The sequence below is a fragment of the Haliotis rufescens genome, unplaced genomic scaffold (genome assembly GCF_023055435.1).
Source record: "Haliotis rufescens isolate VD_foot unplaced genomic scaffold, xgHalRufe1.0.p SCAF_6, whole genome shotgun sequence".
Classification (NCBI taxonomy): domain Eukaryota; kingdom Metazoa; phylum Mollusca; class Gastropoda; order Lepetellida; family Haliotidae; genus Haliotis; species Haliotis rufescens.
Genome location: NW_025964334.1, coordinates 50,178,663 through 50,199,752, shown reverse-complemented (window position 1 = coordinate 50,199,752; position 21,090 = coordinate 50,178,663). Strand labels below are relative to the sequence as shown.

The 21,090-nt window shown below is 40.1% G+C and overlaps 1 protein-coding gene across 1 annotated transcript; it reads left to right on the top strand.

The window, feature by feature from the left end:
- The first annotated feature begins 127 nt into the window (after nt 1-127).
- LOC124112156 lies at nt 128-20,066 on the top strand. The gene is made up of 12 exons (XM_046472145.2): nt 128-277; nt 3,761-3,876; nt 4,457-4,592; nt 6,026-6,137; nt 6,684-6,884; nt 8,629-8,741; nt 9,277-9,400; nt 9,841-9,926; nt 10,410-10,480; nt 15,415-15,573; nt 16,446-16,607; nt 17,487-20,066. The coding sequence occupies exons 1-12, from the start codon at nt 189-191 to the stop codon at nt 17,687-17,689; spliced, it is 1,572 nt and encodes a 523-aa protein (XP_046328101.2). The 5' UTR covers nt 128-188; the 3' UTR covers nt 17,690-20,066.
- The last annotated feature ends 1,024 nt before the right edge of the window (nt 20,067-21,090 follow it).

Here is a 21,090-nt window from a genome sequence, read left to right as displayed (position 1 = left end):
GAGAACCTCTCCCCTCCACACAACCATGGTCGTGGCCTCAGCCTCCATATGTTGCAAAGGCTCATGGGATACAATAGTCCATCCAATCAAAACGCGTATCACCAGCGGCGTTCCCTAGCGACGCCATTCTATCCCCCTGGGGCGTCAAAGGAAGGAGTCAGATAGTCGTACTGGCGGAAAAATCAAACATGGCTCAGGTTAATCAAGACATGGAACTGCCTAAATGGTGTCAGGCGTCGACAGCAGCTTCACTTCAAAGATTTACACGTGGACCTGGGTGAGTAGAAGCATATGTTTGATGTTTTCACTCTTTTCATATTTGCAAAGTGAGCCATGACTTCCGCCCAACTCTCAACTTGCTACGAAAGCAGGAATCGGAAGTTTAGTTTGTTAGTTGAGCTTAAACATTGTTAATTGCTGCATTGTAGCTCATCTCGAACTGGAAACGTCATATTCATTTGCCATGACAAGCAGATTTAACTAAATATGCACTAATAAATATAAAATAATGGAGGTTTTCATTCGATAAGAGACCATATTGTCTCTTACTAGTCTTAGGCTGTCGTTTGTTCACTAAAGCGCTCTCTTGGCGATAACAGTTTTCAGTTAGAGCTAAATCGCCGTTTAATTCAAGTAAGCGCTCATAAAATATCTCACGCATATGCTGTAATTATTGCTTCTATTTAGTAGATCTAGTAAGCAACGGTGCATAACTTCTTTTTTTTTATAGTAATTATGTTCAGTATAGCCCATGCACTATAAGCTGTGTCATACATTTTTATAAAACAACTTGGTGGTCAGGTGTAGTTAGCAACAAGCTGAAAACAAAGTGGACACAATTTATGGATAACAACTTCTTTAATACTGTAAAGGCTGTTATCCATAAATTGTGTCTGCTTTGTCATCCGCCAACTTCTGAGTGATGCCTGTCAAACAAATCAAGCTGAAAGCTGTGAACAGCTGCTGAGGGGATCCAACAGTCCTCAGAAGGGATTTTTCTTGACAGTTTGACATGTCTCTATGGTGGGCCTGATGTTTAAAGAGTTGTCTGAAGAACAACAGGGCCTTATTACCAATTATGTATTCTTACTGGAACTGTTGGTTTGTTTATCAATGAATGCCAGATTATGTAGATATGAATATGAATATTAATCAGCAGATATTAAGAGACATCAAAGTATATGTGACTATATGGACTATCAACTAACTCAGTAGTCCTAGCAGAGCCTTCAGAAGGCCCAATGGTAGTTTGGGTCAAGAGTATGGTTTGTCTATCGATCTAAAATATTTGTCTATATATATTTGTACCAATCCTAATATACAAAGTTAGCTGGTGAATAGTAACTGTGTGATTATTAATTTATTTAAAAATCATTAACAATCATGTTTGAAATTTAAGGGGGCCTGTGGTCTTTTGTTTGTTAGTTTGCTGCAATGCTATTTGAATCTGGGGACACCCTAAATATTTGACTTTGAACATTGGGGTTCAATTTTATGCTTGATCTTTAACACTTATTAAGAATGTTTAACAATCATCCAAAATTGCTTGTGTCAAAGGTCTCTCAAGTATATTTACTGGTATTATACAGTCTTTGAACTGAACCATTTGGGAAGAAATTGCCAATGCTCTCTACACCAGCTACTTCAGTGAAGCAAATAAGGCAATGTCTTTTTCTAAGAGTGTCAGACTTAAGGGTAAGTTATGGGTTCGAGAACCCCCTGGTTTTTCTAGACTACTCACATGGTTGTATTCACACAGGTAGGTTTATGCATGTTTATTGAAGTATTCAATCAGGTGCAGAAATGTCATTAGAACTATTACTTATTTATTTTGTAATACTGCCAATTTGTCGACTTAATATTACAAGTTGAATTAGTAATGTTTATCCCAATTACTGTCCATTACTGTCCAAACATCTGACTTTTGTTAGGTCTTAATTTCATGTTAATGAAGTTGTAGTTCATTTATCTTTGTGATCATGACAGCCTTTTAAATGCATGTCCCTGTTGGGATTCTGGTTCAAAACAGGTCACAGACAGTAGCCTGTGCTTAAATGTGTAGAACCTTACTATTGTGTAGCCTGGTTGATTGTATGTCACAGTACAGCATCAAACAGTCAGGCCTCAAAGTTGCAACTAAAACGGTAGCCAATGCGACCTAAATTTCAGTCTGTCTACTGTCTAAAATTCAGAGGTAGCCAAATGACTACCTTGAAAAATATCTTGTGGCAACTAAATTCTATTGCTACATGTCTGTAGACACAAAATTAATAACAGCTAATATTGGAAAACACGTCTTCTAATAATTGTACTCGCAAATAATTCCTTCTTAAGTCAACAGTGAACCAAAATACATAAAAATTAATGTAATTACTGTAGTATTTTAGTTTAGTTGACAATGCTCATTGGATAAGCGAGGATATACCTCACTATATAATCTAGTAACATAAATTGCATCATTGTTCAAGTCACAAGTAACAAAATTCAAGTACAGTTTCCATTAAGATACAATTTCAAGACTAGTGCTGTAACTTGTACATATTATAATAGTTATTTGATAAAGATAATTTCAAATGCTTTTGGCTACCTACAATATTGGCTTGACTTCTTGATTTTACCACTGGCTACCTGGAAAAAAAATACTTGTAGCCATAGGGCTACTTGGTAAAAATTTAAACTTTGAGTGAGTGAGTGAGTTGGGTTTAACGCCGCTTTTAACATTATTCCAGTTATATCACGTTGTGTCAGCTTAATGTGGGAGGAAAGCCCCAAGTGATGCAGGTCTAAGACCTTTACCACTTCAGTGAAACCCATGGGCATGGGTATGGTGCTGACAAACCTAGAAACATAATTGGGGCGAACCGGGATTCGAACCCACAATCATAGGTTTCTGGCTTGCCCAAGGGACGCAACGCTGCACAGCGAATCGCGGAGCCTTAGAGGACTGGGCCACCTGTGCCCCCTAAACTTTGAGGCCTGAAACACTGGTCATCCAGTTAGTTACCAGGTTGATACTTATATAGATGTAGGTGAATTTAGATATCGGACAAACCTCAAGGATCTCAGGACAATAGTTAACCTTGAACGTTGACTTCCTCACTCTCGTGCAATGTTCTGCAGTTTGGGATCAATTACTTTGCAGTGTATGAACTTAAAGATAAAAGTCAAGTTTGTTTTTATTAGAACTCCAGATACGCTGCGTATCTGCGTGAAATACGCATCAGAAATGCAGAAATACGCAGTAAAATAAAATCCAAGCGTATCAAATACGCAACAAACATTACATATACGCTACAAAAATAAAAATTGTGCGTATCATCAAAATATTGTGAAGTAACCCTGCGTATTCGATTAGCAAATCAGCAACTTATTTTGAAATTATAAATGGGCATTCCGTCAACCTTGCCAAACTCCACGATGACACTTACATCATGATCATTTGCCATCACACTTTCTTGTGGGAGTATCGTGGTATTCTTGAGTCCTATAAAGCTCTCGAACCCAGACGACACCAGTTTGCAGGGACTAGATGAACAGTGTTTTTAGATATTTAACTTAAATACCCACATGTGTAAAAACTAGTGGGTAACAGAAATTTGAATACCCAGATTAAATTACTGATACCCAATGATTTTAAAATGCATGGGTAAAATACCCACAACACCAAAAGCTTATCCGGAGCTCTGTTTTATGTTTGAATATGTGTTTGCATACATTAATGGAACATATTGTCAGTTCAATTTCAACTTTTCTTTTTCAGCTCAGTGGTCACTCTTCTGAACCTGCTCACAGACAGTGCAAAACTGGAGAAGAGAATCAGCAGAATTTACAAGGACTTTGATAACAAATGGAGACAGAGTGTCATGACCAAAATTGGTAAGTTTTGTGAAACACAGGCATGCTGCCATGTGAATGCTGTCATGAGAATCTGTATGGTTGTTTCTGTGTACCTTAGGGTGGGCAGGGTTACCTGTATATCAGTCATTTCAAATAGCGATTTTTGTCATGTGTTTAATGTTAGACACTTGCCAAATACCTTCGAAATTCCCTATGTGTAATTCCCAAGTGCAAGTTTGTCAAGATAGAGGTTAATTCTCGGAGCATACACATTTCCCACACTTCCCTCGTCAAAATCCGGGGCCCCAACATTCCGGTGTGGTCAGTTGTTTCAAATGTGAAAGGCAAAGCCGAAGTGTGGAAGCACTTCCGTCTAAAACAACGGATTGCAAAATTGATGAACGAAATATTGTAGTCTGTCGCGAGTGAGCCTCTGAATTTATGATTTTATAATTACACAATATATTGTGATATGTATCGCAATACGGACTTATGCATTACAATATATTGTGATTCACTGTACAGCTCCTAGATTACTCCATAGTGTACACTACAGGTAGCATACAACCCCTTGAATGCTGGAATGAGAATCTATATGTTTGTTTCTGTGTACATACAGGTAGCAACTTAGCATACGACCAGGTGAATTCTATCATGAAAGTCTGGCTGGAAACTGTAAAGCAGAAGGAGGATCTACATGCCAAATGCCTTAATGCAATGTATGCTCCAAGAGGCCCAATTGAGACACTTCATATGTAAGTATTGAGCCAGATAGAGTGAGTGAGAGAGTATGGTTTTATGCTGCTTTTAGCAATATTCCATCAAAACCACAGTGGAGGACATCAGAAATGGGCTTGATGTCAATGTGGGGAATCGAAACAGGGTCCTCAGCCTGACGAGCAAATACTTTAACCACTAGGCTACTCTACTGCCCCTTGTGCCAGATAGAAATACATGTAATCATTTACTTGCAACAACCTAGAGAGTTTTAATTGTATATGATGTTGTATTCAGATTGGCTGACTGAAGTACAAATCACATGGCTATATATGTGTGCATTGTGTGACCTATCCATCACTGGTGTGTCAGGTAGTCAGTAGTGTACACGGCTGTCCTTGATAACTGACAAAGTGACATTAAACAGCTTTCACTCAATGATACTCTGTTTACTGAATACAAGCACCAGTATTCCTTCGTGTCAACTGCAACAGGATGACACAATGGCCCTTTCAGTTCTTTTTGTGGCGACTGAATGAAGTCAATTAATGTTATTGAGTTGAAATATGAACTTTGTATGCTTTTGTTCTGATTACTATATAGTTTACCTATATGTTAATAAATGTGTATCAATAAGCAACTTGTGGAATACGAGGGCTTTACCAGTTAATGTTGCCAATGTGGCCTCATTGTTGGTTGGAAGTGAACAAGTGAAAAAAATCATGAAATTTGGACTTGGGAATTTTAATATGATTTGTTTATCCAATGATAGGTCTGCTGGGAGATGTTGTGAATATAGAATATTATCACTTTGGATAGTGGTAACTAATCATTTTTCTAAAAAGGATACTCAAATAAACCAGTTTTGATACTTGGAATACACAGGGTAAACCATCAGGCCAGTGCTCATTTCTATCCCTGGTAACACGAAAATTTCATTTAAAGTTTGGGCTATTCAGAAACTTTTTCTTGCAAGTCTTGAAGAAAATGTACCTGTAGTATGGTTTTTGTTTCTTGAAATAACAACATAAGTTTTCTGTCTTTCGTGATGACTCTTGTATGGGGAAAATAGAAGAGAGAATGGACTCGCTAGGAGATTCTTTCCATTAGCCTTTTCCAAATTTTCCTAGCTGTAAATTGGTAATATTTCTAATGTCAGCCTGGGGCACGGGTGGCCAAGTCGTCTAAGGAGCCGCGATTCACTGTGCAGAGTTGCGTCACTTGGGCACGCCAGAAACCTATGATTGTGGGTTCGAATCCTGGTCCGCCCCGATTATGTTTCTAGGTTTGTCAGCACCATACCCATGCTTGTGGGTTTTACCGTGGTGGTAAACGTCTTAGACCTGCATCACTTGGGGCTTTCCTCCCACATTAAGCTGACACGCTGCGATAATACTGGAATACTGTTAAATGCAGCGTTAAACCCAACTCACACACTCACTCTTATGCAAGCTTCTCATCTTCATCTTAGGTACATCCACTCAGAAGATGTCAATGCTTCAAGGAAGGCCACTCAGTCACTCTATGAAAGGACAAAGAAGAGACAGCTTAAGCTGGAGAAGGAGATTGACCAGCTGAAAGAGGTGATTGCTTATGATCTGACAGTCTGCCAAAAACTACCCTAAAGTTTCTTTCAGCATCAATTACAGTAGATTTTAGTCATAACATGGAATATTACTAGTACTGGACTGATTTCTAAGTGAAACCAATAACCATACAATAGGATTGGGTATATTGGCTGTTTGATGTTGCAGTTCCTTCCTTTTTGTCGTAATTTCTTTCTGTGGCCATCAGGCACTCAATTCATGAATGGCTTTGATGTAGGCTTTGTATTACAAAATCACAGGGAAGTACCTTATTTTTTTTAATAAAGTGGTTGTTTTTCAATTAGAGTCAATGTTGAACTGCTGATGTGTGCAGAAAGGCGATTCCTTTGCAGTGCATTTAGGCCATGTGACTTGAGGTCCTCCAGCCTTTTGGTGTGACTTGATGACTACCTTTAAGAAGGTTAACATTCATCATCACGGATAATGGTCTGGATTACAAGTCTCTGTTCTAGTCTGTCAATAAAACAGACCATGAAAACAAAACAAGCCTGTCACTGGGCTTATTCCTCCATTCTATTCCAGGACTTTTACCTGTCAAAGGACAAGGCAGTTGACTTCAAGCCACAGCTGGATGAAGCATTCAGAGAGAGGGAGGATAATCCTACCAAATTCCAGGTTCTCTTGGGCCACTGGCAGAAACTGGAGGCTGAATCTAAGGAGGCCAAGACATCCTACAAACAAAAACTGCATGAGGAAAAATCCCAACGAATGACTTTCATAGAAGTAGGGACAAAAAGATAAAAACATATTTTCATTCGTGACTTTGAAAAATTTAATTGTATTATCCGAGTACCTGTTTATGATAATATCACCTTTATGTCAGAGTCACCACGCTTATGTAGTCATGCTTGATTGCTTCACTTAATAAGGGGGATCTGTCATGCATTGATGAACGCACTTTTTTGTGAAATATTTGCCTGTAAAATGAATGTATGGTACCGTATATGACCGCGTATAAGCCGAATTTTGAGGACCAGAAAAAAGATTCTGTAGAAAGGGGTCGGCTTATCCACGGGATACACTTTCATGATAGTATTTTTCAGATCGTGATCTGTCAGAAACATCGCCTTAATGACGGTCCGATTTATCATAACTTCCCGAAAGTTTGGAAGTTGCCACGACTAGAGCCATTATTGTTATAAATTATCAATAAAGTTATTATTATACACCAATGTTGTCATTATTAAAAAAATGTTATGCATGTTACTACTTCCGATAATAAGTTTTCAATTGAATGTTCAAAGTTTATCGTTCTTCGTAAACTCGACAATTTTTACATGTAACAATATATGTAATTCACAGCTATAATATATAATCCCCAGATGAAATCGCCAATAGCTATTACGTACGTTTTTCAAAGTTCATAAATTGATAGTGAACAAGTGTCTACCTTTATTGAAAGAGGCAAATAAACAACTGTATCGGGCGAGTTATTCCGTTCGCCATTTGCAAAAACATGTGATCAGCTGTTTCCTGTGACGTCACAAACGGTGACCACTGTGATTGCTTCCTGTTGTTTAAAAAGCAACACGGTACACAAGAAAATGAGCATTGATAATAACGGGCCGATTGGTATTGTCATGTTGTTTACACAAACATTTTCAAGTTGTGGGTGCTTAGCGATCGTGTTGGGAGTAGGAGCTTAATTCCTTTGTTTTCGAGAGATTAGTTTAATAAACTGGAGAAGCCTGTGAGTAAGTGATGGTCATTCAATGGGTTCATAGTATGATAGTTTATTTAATTCAATTGGATTAACATGTACAATAGTGGTGTAAAGGGGGTTATAAAAGTTGGTATATTTTTACTGACTGACATTCTCCAACGAAAACGCCATGCTTACGATGTTGAATTCAAACTGCGAGTCTTCGATTTAGCTGATATATTTTCTCACGGGTTCATAATTCTATATACACCGATTCACAAAATGGTTGTTGTTGATGGCAACATATAACGATCATTATGAGATTAAAAAAACCCACGAGAAACAGCTTCCCACATTATGAAAGTGGATGACTGGTTTGTTAAATCTTTATTAGAAATAATAATGACTTTTTCAATATAATTACAACATTTTTCATCTTATATTTTTGAAAATCTGCGAGTACACCGGCACATGTCTTGCAGTCCGACTTGGCAGTGTTTTTTTGCCTTTCAATTCCTGGTTCGGCTTATCTGCGGGTCATATCATTTTCTTTCGTATTTCAATGGTCAAGTTAACACATCGGCTTATCTGCGGGGTCGGCTTATCCGCGGTCATATACGGTAGATATAACTTATGAAATTTTTTAATGATGGATACAAGTTAATGTTGTGTGGTTGATGGTTTTGGGGTAAGACTTTAGCACACTAGCAGATGGAAGATCGTGTTGATAGGACACAGCCAATATGATCTCAGGCTTTTTACCTCAATTTGTGTTTGACTATGGTTTTGGAATTCTATCAGAATCATGAGTGATACTTGTTTCAGGAAATGAAAAGATTCCAGAAGGATTCTGACGCCTATGAGATGGTTCGTCTTGAAAACCTCCAGTCTGTTTTGGGCTTGATGTTGAAGTGCAACAAATCAGTAGAGATTCAGAGGTGAGGCTTTACAGTATTGTGTTTTCCCAGGTATGCTTCTGGTATGCCTGAAACAGTAATTATAACTGGCATTTATAGTGTTATAGTGTCACATAAAATAACAGTTTCTATAATCCATAATCTTGGTTTTTAACTCTCTGATTGACTTTCCTAAAATGACTCCTTTGAAGGTCATGATGGGTCTTTGCTTTTGGAAATGGCAAGACTCTGAACACAGTATTTACATATCAACTCACTGGGTTTTCAATCACTGTCTTCAATCACTTTGGGTAGGGTGGTGGGATTTCGTATGCAGACTTGATATTTTTTTCAGCTACAGCTGCAAAACCTGATTTATTTATTAGTTAAAACAAGGAACCTAAATATTCTTCTTTCCTTTTTTGTGGCATTATTATTTTTTTCGAGCGCTTTCTGGTAAAATAAATTGTTTTCGATAAAATCCCAGACCCACCCCACAAGAATATGAAATGGCCTGGCCCTACAACTTGAGCATGTTGAGGCATTATGTAAGTACCATTTACATTTCTTATTTCAGGAAAGAGACACTGAAGCCAGTATTTGATGAAGGTATCTCCGATCTTGACAGGTTGAACATTGAGAGAGAAATTGCCCTCTTCAACCAGTTCTATGTGTATGAGCACAAGTTTCCACAGGACGAGGTGAGTTTAGCATCACAGACACCCTTGTGAATACCAGCTTGAAAAATGATAGGGGTGGAGGTGGTAGGTGGGGGTAGTGGGCGGATCTTGTTACACATACTGTATGTTGCCTGTGTTGAAAGTCTGAACCAGATGCTCTAAATTCTGAATAGAATATTTGAAAATTTTATGACAGTTCAATTGTTCAGATTTCTTAAACACAACACATTATTGTTGTGATTCCCTTTATTGTAGCATCATAATAGGCAAGTTAAAAATGATCAAGTGATATTGTTTTTTTTTCAAGTTTGCTCATCCCTGCAGTGAATTATTAATTTAGTATTGATATCTGTGATTTTGTATCGATATAGCATCGATATTACAAATATGTCGATACATCAGTACAACAATCTAAAATAACATCTCTGGTATGTAGTATAACTTGGATTGTACTGATACAGCTTCACCCATCTGAAATCAAGGCAGAGAAGAAATCTGGCAAGGAATCATCTAAGAAGGCATCCAAATCCAAGGACAATGATATTGTGTAAGTCTCAGTAGCTTTAAGTAATGGATGTTTCCAAAATGTTTTCTGGCAGTAGTTTACATTTGTGTGAACATTCAGTCTGGAATGGTGATAATTCAGTTTTCTATGTTCGAAAAGAATACAAGTCAAGGGGTCCATTTCCATAATACTAATGTTAGTAATTAAATATTTGGTGGTTCCCAGATTAACATACCATAGTAGAAAATCTCAAGGACCCCAGAATCCCGTATATTGTACTTATGTACAATTCTATGTGTAACACAAACTCTTGTATTCCTACAGAAGACTATTTACAATTCATACATATGCATCATTTGTTATATTTTTATGAACAAATTCTTACAAGATCATCAGTGCTATTCTTCTATAAGCATTGGTAAAATAAAAAAGAAGAAATTTCATTTAATGTTATGTTTACCTGAAATGTGGATATGGTTATGATACCGTCTGAGCTGTTTTGTCATTTGTTTATGTTTGTTGCAGCCAAGTCCTGCCAGCCAAAGACAACACCACTGTGTTTGTACAGACCAGGGTAGACTCGGATGATGACATGGGTGAGTATTTTAGCCTTAAGCAATGCAAGTGGGTAATGACTGGTTTTTGAGAAAAACACTTGACATGGATGTGTCAGCTGTTGTGTATGGGGTGTGTCAGGGTGTATGGGGTGTGTCAGGGTGTATGGGGTGTGGCAGGGTGTGTCAGGGTGTATGGGGTGTGGCAGGGTGTATGGGGTGTGGCAAGGTGTATGGGGTGTGGCAGAGTGTATGGGGTGTGGCAAGGTGTATGGGGTGTGGCAGAGTGTATGGGATGTAGCAGGCTGTATGGGGTGTGGCAGAGTGTATGGGGTGTGGCAAGGTGTATGGGGTGTGGCAGAGTGTATGGGGTGTGGCAGGGTGTATGGGGTGTGGCAAGGTGTATGGGGTGTGGCACAGTGTTTAGGGTGTGGCAGAGCGTATGGGGTGTGGCAGGGCGTATGGGGTGTGGCAGAGTGTATGGGGTGTGGCAGGTTGTATGGGGTGCAGGGTGTATGGGGTGTGGCAGAGTGTATGGGGAGTGGCAGGTTGCATGGGGTGTGGCAGGCTGTATGGGGTGTGGCAGGTTGTATCGGATGTGGCAGGCTGTATGGGGTGTGGCAAGGTGTATGGGGTGTTGCAGAGTGTATGGGGTGTAGCAGGGTGTATGGGGTGTGGCAGACTGTATGGGGTGTGGCGGGGTGTATGGGCCAGACAAACCAGTGGTTGATACTATGAGCAGCGTAACATGTATGGTGACACCCTATCAGCCAAGTGACCAGACCACCAGATCAAATTTGGTCATCTCTTTATAACAAGCAATACGGCTAGGGACATATTCTCAATGTCCTTGGTGTTTTATATGTCATGGTGCTCTGATGGGAGACCACCTTTGGTAGACGCACATCAATGTCTTGGGTGATTTGTGTTTCATGGTGCTCTAATGGGAGATCACCCATGCTAGGCCTGCACCAATGTCTTGAATGTAGTGTGTGTCATGGTGCTCTAATGGGAGACCACCTTTGGTAGACACACACCAATGTCGTTGGTGATTTGTGTGTCATGGTGGTCTAATGGGAGACCACCTTTGGTAGACCCGCACAAATGTTGTTGGTGATTTGTGTGTTATGGTGCTCTAATCGGAGACCACCTTTGCTAGACCCACACCAATGTCGTTGGTGATTTGTGTGTCATGGTGCTCTAATGGGTGATATCCTTCGGTAGACACACACCAATGTCCTGGATGTTGTGTGTGTCATGGTGCTCTAATGGAGACACCACCATTGGTAGACACACACCAATTTCCCTGTGTCATGGTGCTCTAATTGGAGACGACCTTTGTTAGACGCACATCATTGTCCCTTTGTCAAGGTGCTCTAACGGGAGACCACATTTAGTAGACACACATCAATGTCCCTGTGTCGTGCTCTAATGGATGACCACCTTTGGTAGACACACACCAATGGCCTTGATGTAGTGTGTCATGGTGCTCTAATGGGTGATCACCTTCGGTAGACACACATCAATGTCCCTGGTGATTTGTGTGTCATGGTGCTCTAATGGGAGACCACCTTTGGTAGACACACATCAATGTCTCTGTAGACACACATCAATGTCTCTGTGTCGTGCTCTAATGGGAGACCACCTTTGGTAGACACACACCAATGTCCCTGTGTCACGGTGCTCTAATGGGAGACCACCTTTGGTAGACACACATCAATGTCTCTGTGTCGTGCTCTAATGGGAGACCACCTTTGGTAGATGCACATCATTGTCAATGTGTCATTGTGCTCTAATGGGAGACCACCTTTGGTAGACACACACCAATGTCCCTGTGTCACGGTGCTCTAATGGAAGACCACCTTTGGTAGACACACACCAATGTCCCTGTGTCACGGTGCTCTAATGGGAGACCTCCTTTGGTAGATGCACATCATTGTCCATGTGTCATTGTGATCTAATGGGAGACCACCTTTGGTAGACGCACATCATTGTCCCTGTGTCACGGTGCTATAATGGGAGACCTCCTTTGGTAGACGCACACCTATGTCCTAGATGTAGTGTGTGTCATGGTGCTCTAATGGGAGATCACCTTCGGTAGACACACACCAATGTCCTGGATGTAGTGTGTGTCATGGTAGTCCAATGGGAGACCACCCTTGGTAGAGGCACACCAATGTCCTGGATGTTGTGTGTGTCATGGTGCTCTAATGGAGACACCACCATTGGTAGACACACACCAATGTCCCTGTGTCACGGTGCTCTAATGGGAGACCACCTTTGGTAGATGCACATCATTGTCCCTGTGTCATGGTGCTCTAATGGGAGACGACCCTTTGTAGACACACACCAATGTCCTGGATGTTGTGTGTGTCATGGTGCTCTAATGGAGACACCACCATTGGTAGACACACACCAATTTCCCTGTGTCATGGTGCTCTAATGGGAGACCACCTTTGGTAGACGCACATCATTGTCCCTGTGTCACGGTGCTCTAATAGGAGACCTCCTTTGGTAGACACACACCAATGTCCTGGATGTTGTATGTCTCATGGTGCTCTAATGGGAGACCACCTTTGGTAGACGCACATCAATGTCCATGTGTCATGGTGCTCTAATGGGAGACCACCTTTGGTAGACGCACATCATTGCCACTGTGTCACGGTTCTCTAATGGGAGACCTCCTTTGGTAGACGCACATCATTGTCCCTGTGTCACGGTGCTCTAATGGGAGACCACCTTTGGTAGATGCACACCAATGTCCCTGTGTCACGGTGCTCTAATGGGAGACCTCCTTTGGTAGATGCACATCATTGTCCATGTGTCATTGTGCTCTAATGGGAGACCACCTTTGGTAGACACACACCAATGTCCTGGATGTTGTGTGGGTCATGGTGCTCTAATCGGAGACCACCTTTGCTAGACCCGCACCAATGGTGTTGGTGATTTGTGTGTCATGGTGCTCTAATGGGAGACCACCTTTGGTAGATGCACACCAATGACCTGGATGTAGTGTGTGTCATGGTGCTCTAATGGGAGATCACCTTCGGTAGACACACACCAATGTCCTGGATGTAGTGTGTGTCATGGTGGTCCAATGTGAGACCACCTTTGGTAGAGGCACACCAATGTCCTGGATGTTGTGTGTGTCATGGTGCTCTAATGGAGACACCACCATTGGTAGACACACACCAATTTCCCTGTGTCATGGTGCTCTAATAGGAGACGACCTTTAGTAGACACACATCAATGTCCCTGTGTCGTGCTCTAATGGGAGACCACCTTTGGTAGACACACACCAATGTCCCTGTGTCACGGTGCTCTAATGGGAGACCACCTTTGGTAGACGCACATCATTGTCCCTGTGTCACGGTGCTCTAATGGGAGACCACCTTTGGTAGATGCACATCATTGTCCCTGTGTCATGGTGCTCTAATGGGAGACGACCCTTTGTAGACACACACCAATGTCCTGGATGTAGTGTGTGTCATGGTGCTCTAATGGAGACACCACCATTGGTAGACACACACCAATTTCCCTGTGTCATGGTGTTCTAATGGGAGACGACCTTTGGTAGACGCACATCATTGTCCCTGTGTCACGGTGCTCTAATGAGAGACCTCCTTTGGTAGACACACACCAATGTCCTGGATGTTGTATGTCTCATGGTGCTCTAATGGGAGACCACCTTTGGTAGACGCACATCAATGTCCATGTGTCATGGTGCTCTAATGGGAGACCACCTTTGGTAGACGCCCTCATTGCCCCTGTGTCACGGTTCTCTAATGGGAGACCTCCTTTGGTAGACACACACCAATGTCCTGGATGTTGTATGTCTCATGGTGCTCTAATGGGAGACCACCTTTGGTAGACGCACATCAATGTCCATGTGTCATGGTGCTCTAATGGGAGACCACCTTTGGTAGACGCCCTCATTGCCCCTGTGTCACGGTTCTCTAATGGGAGAACTCCTTTGGTAGACGCACATCATTGTCCCTGTGTCACGGTGCTCTAATGGGAGACCACCTTTGGTAGATGCACATCATTGTCCATGTGTCATTGTGCTCTAATGAGAGACCACCTTTGGTAGACACACACCAATGTCCTGGATGTTGTGTGGGTCATGGTGCTCTAATCGGAGACCACCTTTGCTAGACCCGCACCAATGGTGTTGGTGATTTGTGTGTCATGGTGCTCTAATGGGAGCCCACCTTTAGTAGATGCACATCAATGTCCCTGTGTTGTGCTCTAATGGATGACCACCTTTGGTAGAGGCACACCAATGTCCCTGTGTCACGGTGCTCTAATGGGAGACCACCGGCAATCTGTCTTGGTTGCATTGTATGTCATTGTACTTTGTAGCTTTAGAATGAAATTGTCATTTTTGTATCCATAACACAAAATGCAGAAACCTCCATGAAATACAATGGTATTTGAAGGGCTATCAATGATTTGAAATTTCAGTATCAGTGAATCTGATAAAAAATATCAGGATATATAGATTAGAAAATCAATGTTAACATATATGTTAGGTTTATGCATAAGTCAGTGGGGATGTTGATCATATTTCTTAGTCCTACTCTCCTGTGGTGATTAAAGGGATTGGGTGGTCAGGCTCTGTGACTTGGTTGATTATGTGTCATCGATCCCACTGTCAGGGGATGGTGCTCATAGTATCAATCACTGGTTTGTTTTGTCCTGACAACTGCTTAGTCAGTGTTACTTTTTAGATTTTCTATTGAATTACAAAGCACTTAAACAAAATTTTGTTAATGTTTAATAATTGGATCAGTAGTCTCAATTTGTGTTTCTTTTACAATTATTAGGAGATATATACGATTTTCAACAGAAGATTTTTAAATCAATTTTTTTCACAAGCACGTAATCAACCTGTAACAATGTGCTTTGGTTCATATTGCAGATCCTAAGAGCTGGTAGAGCTTATGCACAGTTTTAATGCAACTTTATTTCTTCAGACTCATGGAAGCATTCGCGTCCAGTGACTCTCACTGCCCCGAGGCCGGTGATTACACGCTACCTGCCTGATGTTGAGATTCCAAACATTGTGTCAGAGAGTATACCAGACGCAGCTCCCATCAGAAAGGAGACCATTGTGGAAAATTATATGAGCCTCTGTAAGTATTATATGTTGTTCTTAAGGAAGTTCGAGTTAGTTGGAGTCTTATTTCACTGATCGAAATTCACTAATAACATGGAAAACTGCAGTGCCTAACACAATTCTCCTACCATTGCTCTTCCTATCAGATAGAATATGAGTTGTTTGTTAGGTAAGACACCGAATCTGTAACTACGTTATCCTTATCACCTAAGGCTGTTTAAGGTGCACATCATTGTGCAGATCTTGGAATAATCAGTGTGCATACACACATCACAAAGCTGTGTCATGTTCAGGGAATGACAGTGTTACATTGACCACTTGTCTGTTACTCTGAGTGAAAATCTAGAGGGACTAGTTGTTCTCTCAAGAATCTACCAGTAGTTGTTTTCTATGGACTATGCCGCTAAAATTGGTGTGGACTAGCTGACTATGACCATTGATGCAGCAATAGAAACTAACGGTTTTTGTCTGCTAGTCCTTATAATGATATACAGGGTTCACTCTAGGAATTTTCTGACATTTCATATATATTCCAGAGGTACACCCACACTTGCCCACACAGCACAATGTTAAAATGCCCCATTGTATTTGAAAATGTGGGCCTTTTTTTCAAATTAAGGGGTTAAAAAGCACAAGGCCCCACCCTAGAATTATCCCTGCACAAAGCAAACCCTAAATAATAGCAAATTTCTACTTGTCGTCATGATACCTTTACTGTTGGGTACTTTGGCAAGGACTATAGGACAAGTACCAATTTCTAACACTGTTGATGTCTATTGAATGAGGCTGCGTTAGGTTTGAGTTCAATATGGAAATGAAATCTACAAGATCAAACTTACATATGAACACAAACACAATTGTCATGAAATGTGTTGATTCCTGTTTCAGCGGAGTCTGACTCTGATGACGAGGCAGTGTCTCCATCACTTCCAATGTCACAATCCACTGACCCCAGATGCGTCATGAAACCTGTGACAGGCCAGAAGATCAAAGTGTATGCTCTGAAGGACTTCACTGCTCGCTCAAAGGATGAACTGACATTCAAAGCAGGTAGGTTGATAGAATTGAAGGTGTTTGTCATTGTCATGACTACATCTGGCTTTGTTACATATGTTGACTTCCTTAAAAGACTATTCTAAAAAAGAACTATGTATTGAGCCAATGATGTTTAATAATTGAAACATTATTAGCATAATTGACCAAAGGCTTTAACAAAAAGTATATTAGCATTAGAAACTAACATTTTTAATCCACTAGTCCTTATAATGATACCTTAAAAGGGGAAAAATTCTACTTGTACTTATGATACCTTAACTATTGGCCAGTTTGGCAAGGACTATAAACTGGTGACAATTTCTAACACTGTATATATATGTCAGAACCAAGGGAATGATGTGACACAACAATAGTTTCGTACAGTATCTCAGTGGACTGTTTGGAATGAGTTCAGATAATACCGTCCAATAAGGACCATAAGACCATTTGTGATAATGGACATTAAGTTTTTCAACATGTTGATTCATTGAGTATGGTTTTACGCTGCTTTTAGTAATATTCCAGCAATATCACGGCGGGGGTCACCAGAAATGGGCTTCACACATTGTAGGCATATGGGGAATCGAACCCAGGCCTTTGGCATGACGAGCGAACGCTCCAATCACTAGGCTGCCCCACCGCCCCTTATTTAACATCACATTCTGAACATTTGTCACTCACTACTGATCCAGTGGCTGTATTTTTGCTGACAGGTGTATAACACTCTCACTCACTTTCTCCACCCTCAAACCAGCTCAGCCATCCCATGTTCTTTACCTTTGCTCTGAAATTATATTGTAATATCAGTATTGTAATGTGATCTGCAAATATTTCAAATTCCAACTGAGCTGAAGAGTCCCATTGTTTTATTTGTCCTCATTTTGAATTTTACAGGACAAAAGATTTACATCAGTGATCACGAATCAGCTGCTGGTGGCCGTGCCTATGGATACATCAAGAAGGGCAAGCTGATCAAGAAAAAGAAATATGGCTTCTTTCCGGAACAGCTGATCAGCACAACTAAGTTAAAAGTCAAGCATTCAATCCTGAAGAAGAAATCCTCCAAGAAGGGTACTGAGGATAGTAAGAAATCTTAGATATATTTACAGATGGTTTTTCCTGACGGACCTGGCTATGAACTCGATAACGACTTGGAACTGTGAAATGTTTTTTTATATTTGTTGATTTGTTTTTACATGGATATATTGTTGACTGTTCTTATATGAACAGTGTATTTGATCTGTGATATTTCTTTGATAGTATTTAATGATATACAGATTATTGTATGTAGGGATGGTTTGAGATGTGATTTATTTGAGTATTTTATAAGAATACACAATCATTTTCTGATGCTGATTGATTATGTGATTAACAAGGCTCAGTCATAAGAAATGACGTTTTTGAATGATATGTTTTGGATCAATATATAATATACTATGATAATGCATTAAGTTTTAATTTGAAAGATACCTGGGTATATATGGCATAGAACATTCTATTTTAAGGGATAAATTGTGTATTGTTATGACCACATGTTGAACCTTAAAGCATCACTGGGTAATTTATTGTCTTGTGTGGGTCCAGTTTTCTAGACTGTTGTCATTTTGTGAAAGTTAAAGTTTTCATCTGAATTTCAAATTCAATAAATGTGTATTCTAAAATTGAATACAATTGTATTCAATAATATGTAACTAAAATTACAAAGTATCAATATTTCTGATGTTATCATGTTTCTTTCTGATGTTGTTCACAAAATCTCTATCACTCAAGAAATTTGTAGATGATTGAAGAAATGTTCATTCAATTCCAATTCAGACAGAAAATCTAAGATGGGACTGTACTTGTTATTGAGTTAAAGGGGGGCTTGTCTCTATCATTAGACAGGAAGGCCAGTGACTATTTAAGGCTGTCATTGCAACCTGAAATGCCTATGGTGGGAAGCAAAGTACCTCCAGGTGGACAAGGGTCAATGACCTGAAATGCCTGTGGTGGGAAGCAAAGTACCTCCAGGTGGACTAGGGTCAACTACCTGAAATGCCTGTGGTGGGAAGCAAAGTACCTCCAGGTGGAGTAGGGTCAATGACCTGAATTGCCTGTGGTGGGAAGCAAAGTACCTCCAGGTGGACTAGGGTCAACGACCTGAAATGCCTGTAGTGGGAAGCAAAGTACCTCCAGGTGGAATAGGGTCAACGACCTGAAATGCCTGTGGTGGGAAGCAAAGTACCTCCAGGTGGACTAGGGTCAATGACCTGAAATGCCTGTGGTGGGAAGCAAAGTACCTCCAGGTGGACTAGGGTCAACGACCTGAAATGCCTGTGGTGGGAAGCAAAGTACCTCCAGGTGGAGTAGGGTCAACGACCTGAAATGCCTGTGGTGGGAAGCAAAGTACCTCCAGGTGGAATAGGGTCAACGACCTGAAATTCCTGTGGTGGGAAGCAAAGTACCTCCAGGTGGAGTAGGGTCAACGACCTGAAATGCCTGTGGTGGGAAGCAAAGTACCTCCAGGTGGAGTAGGGTCAACGACCTGAAATGCCTGTGGTGGGAAGCAATGTACCTCCAGGTAGAGCAGGCTTGGGCCGCCAGTCTAATTGGACAGGCCCCCATGTAGGAAATGACAGACTCTTCACATCCAGAGATGAGTCAATGAGTTCTTACAGCAAAAGGATGTACTAACATGTGAGATTGATGAGAGACGTCAAGTTCCTCCTTTGAACTGACTGTGGTTAGTGCAGATTTGTAGTTAGGTGTAGGAAGGGGTTCTACGGACAGACTTCTTGACAGACATCCTTTTTTTAGCCCCAACCCCCCTCTTCTGAAACCTTCTACGATTTGCTTGAGCGATGATGAATGGTCATCGGCAGGAACTTGATGTTGACCGGAGGTCACACATGTTTAGAGGATTCGTTTGCAGTGAGCATTCTGATTGATATGTCTTTGTGACGAGAAGTTTCAGTTGTTCCGACATATTTATAAATTTTTTCATTCTGGTCTATTCAGGTAAATACAATTTCCAATTTAAGTCCCACTTTCTTTTCTTGTCTACAGATTTCTTGAAATTGTTTATCAAATACGTGCATCACCTTGTATGAGAGCCATGAACAACATGAGATGTGTTTATTGCTTTGTATTGTACACCACAAGTTTAACAGAAGGACCCACTGTCATAACCATTCCCAGGTATCTAAAAACATTCATATAGGGTAATAACCCCCAAAAGGATGTTTTCACCAAGATATATAATATTTTGGATAATATGTCTTGTTCATTCCAGTATGTTGTTGGTATTATAAAAATATTTGAAAAAATTTGATAACATAAATTTCATCAAAACATTTTCTATTGATTGTGATATATATGTATATTTCTGCTGGAGCAATCTCTTGTTTTTTTGAAGATTGTACTGCCACAATGTGCTTTGCACAACCTGTGCATAATATATGTCTTTTTTTGTCCAGTATGGTTGTCTAAAAATATTTGAAAAACATGTGATAACATAAACTTTATCAAAACATTTTCTGTTGATTGTTTGTGATATATTGTCTTTTACATGTATATTTCTGCTGGATCAATCGCTTGCTTTTTTGAAGATTGTACTGCCTCAATGTGCTTTACACAACCTGTGCATAATATATGTCTTTTCTGTCCAGTAAGGTAGCATAAAAATATTTGAAAAAAATGTGATAACATTAACTTTATCAAAACATTTTCTGTTTATTGTTTGTGATATTGTCATTTACATGTATATCATGTATATTTTTGCCAGAGCAATCCCTTGCTAGTTTGAAAGATTTTACTGCCTCAATGTGCTTTTACACTACTGGGGATGTATAGATGGATAATCATATTGGTGAACAATGGTGATGATCTTACTGATGATGATGTGCAAGGTTGCATAGATATATGGATATAGTTGTGCAATAGCAATGTGTTGATATTAATGAACAGGTTGCTGTGCCTGTCAAGAGGACAGTATGATGCCTTTCACTCCATATGGTGCTGCTTCAGATGGCTTACAATATTGGTCTACAATGATGATGATGGAATGATAATGATGCATCTTTGCATATTGTTGATGGATATATATATATGTACATGCCAATGAAACGTGGCATATGCATTGCTCAACAGCATAACTGGTGCCTTTTGCTATTTATATTTTTTTCTAAATTATATTTTCTCATGCTTCCATGGAAACAATTTAGACTTAGTCTCAAATGAGGGTCGGGTTTGTGAAAAACATTGAACATATTTCAATGAAACTTGGCATATGCATTGCTCATCAGCTTAACTGGTGCCTTTAGCTATTTTGATTTTTTTTCTAAATTTTATTTTGTTATGTTTACATGGAAACAATTTGGACTTAGTCTCAAACAACTCTAATGGATGTTTTTGCGTGAAACATGTGAATAACTCAATTCTAAAATATTGCTTTAAATACTAAGAATTATCTGTTGATAGAAATGTTTTTGGTTATATGTCTGGATGGTATTGGCTAAAC

Excerpts from the sequence above, each read along its gene's own strand:
- LOC124112156 (XM_046472145.2), top strand. The coding sequence starts at position 189 with ATGGCTCAGGTTAATCAAGACATGGAACTGCCTAAATGGTGTCAGGCG. Across the intron at positions 6,885-8,628 it reads AACGAATGACTTTCATAGAA|GAAATGAAAAGATTCCAGAA; the intron begins GTAGGGACAAAA and ends TACTTGTTTCAG. Across the intron at positions 10,481-15,414 it reads AGACTCGGATGATGACATGG|ACTCATGGAAGCATTCGCGT; the intron begins GTGAGTATTTTA and ends TTATTTCTTCAG.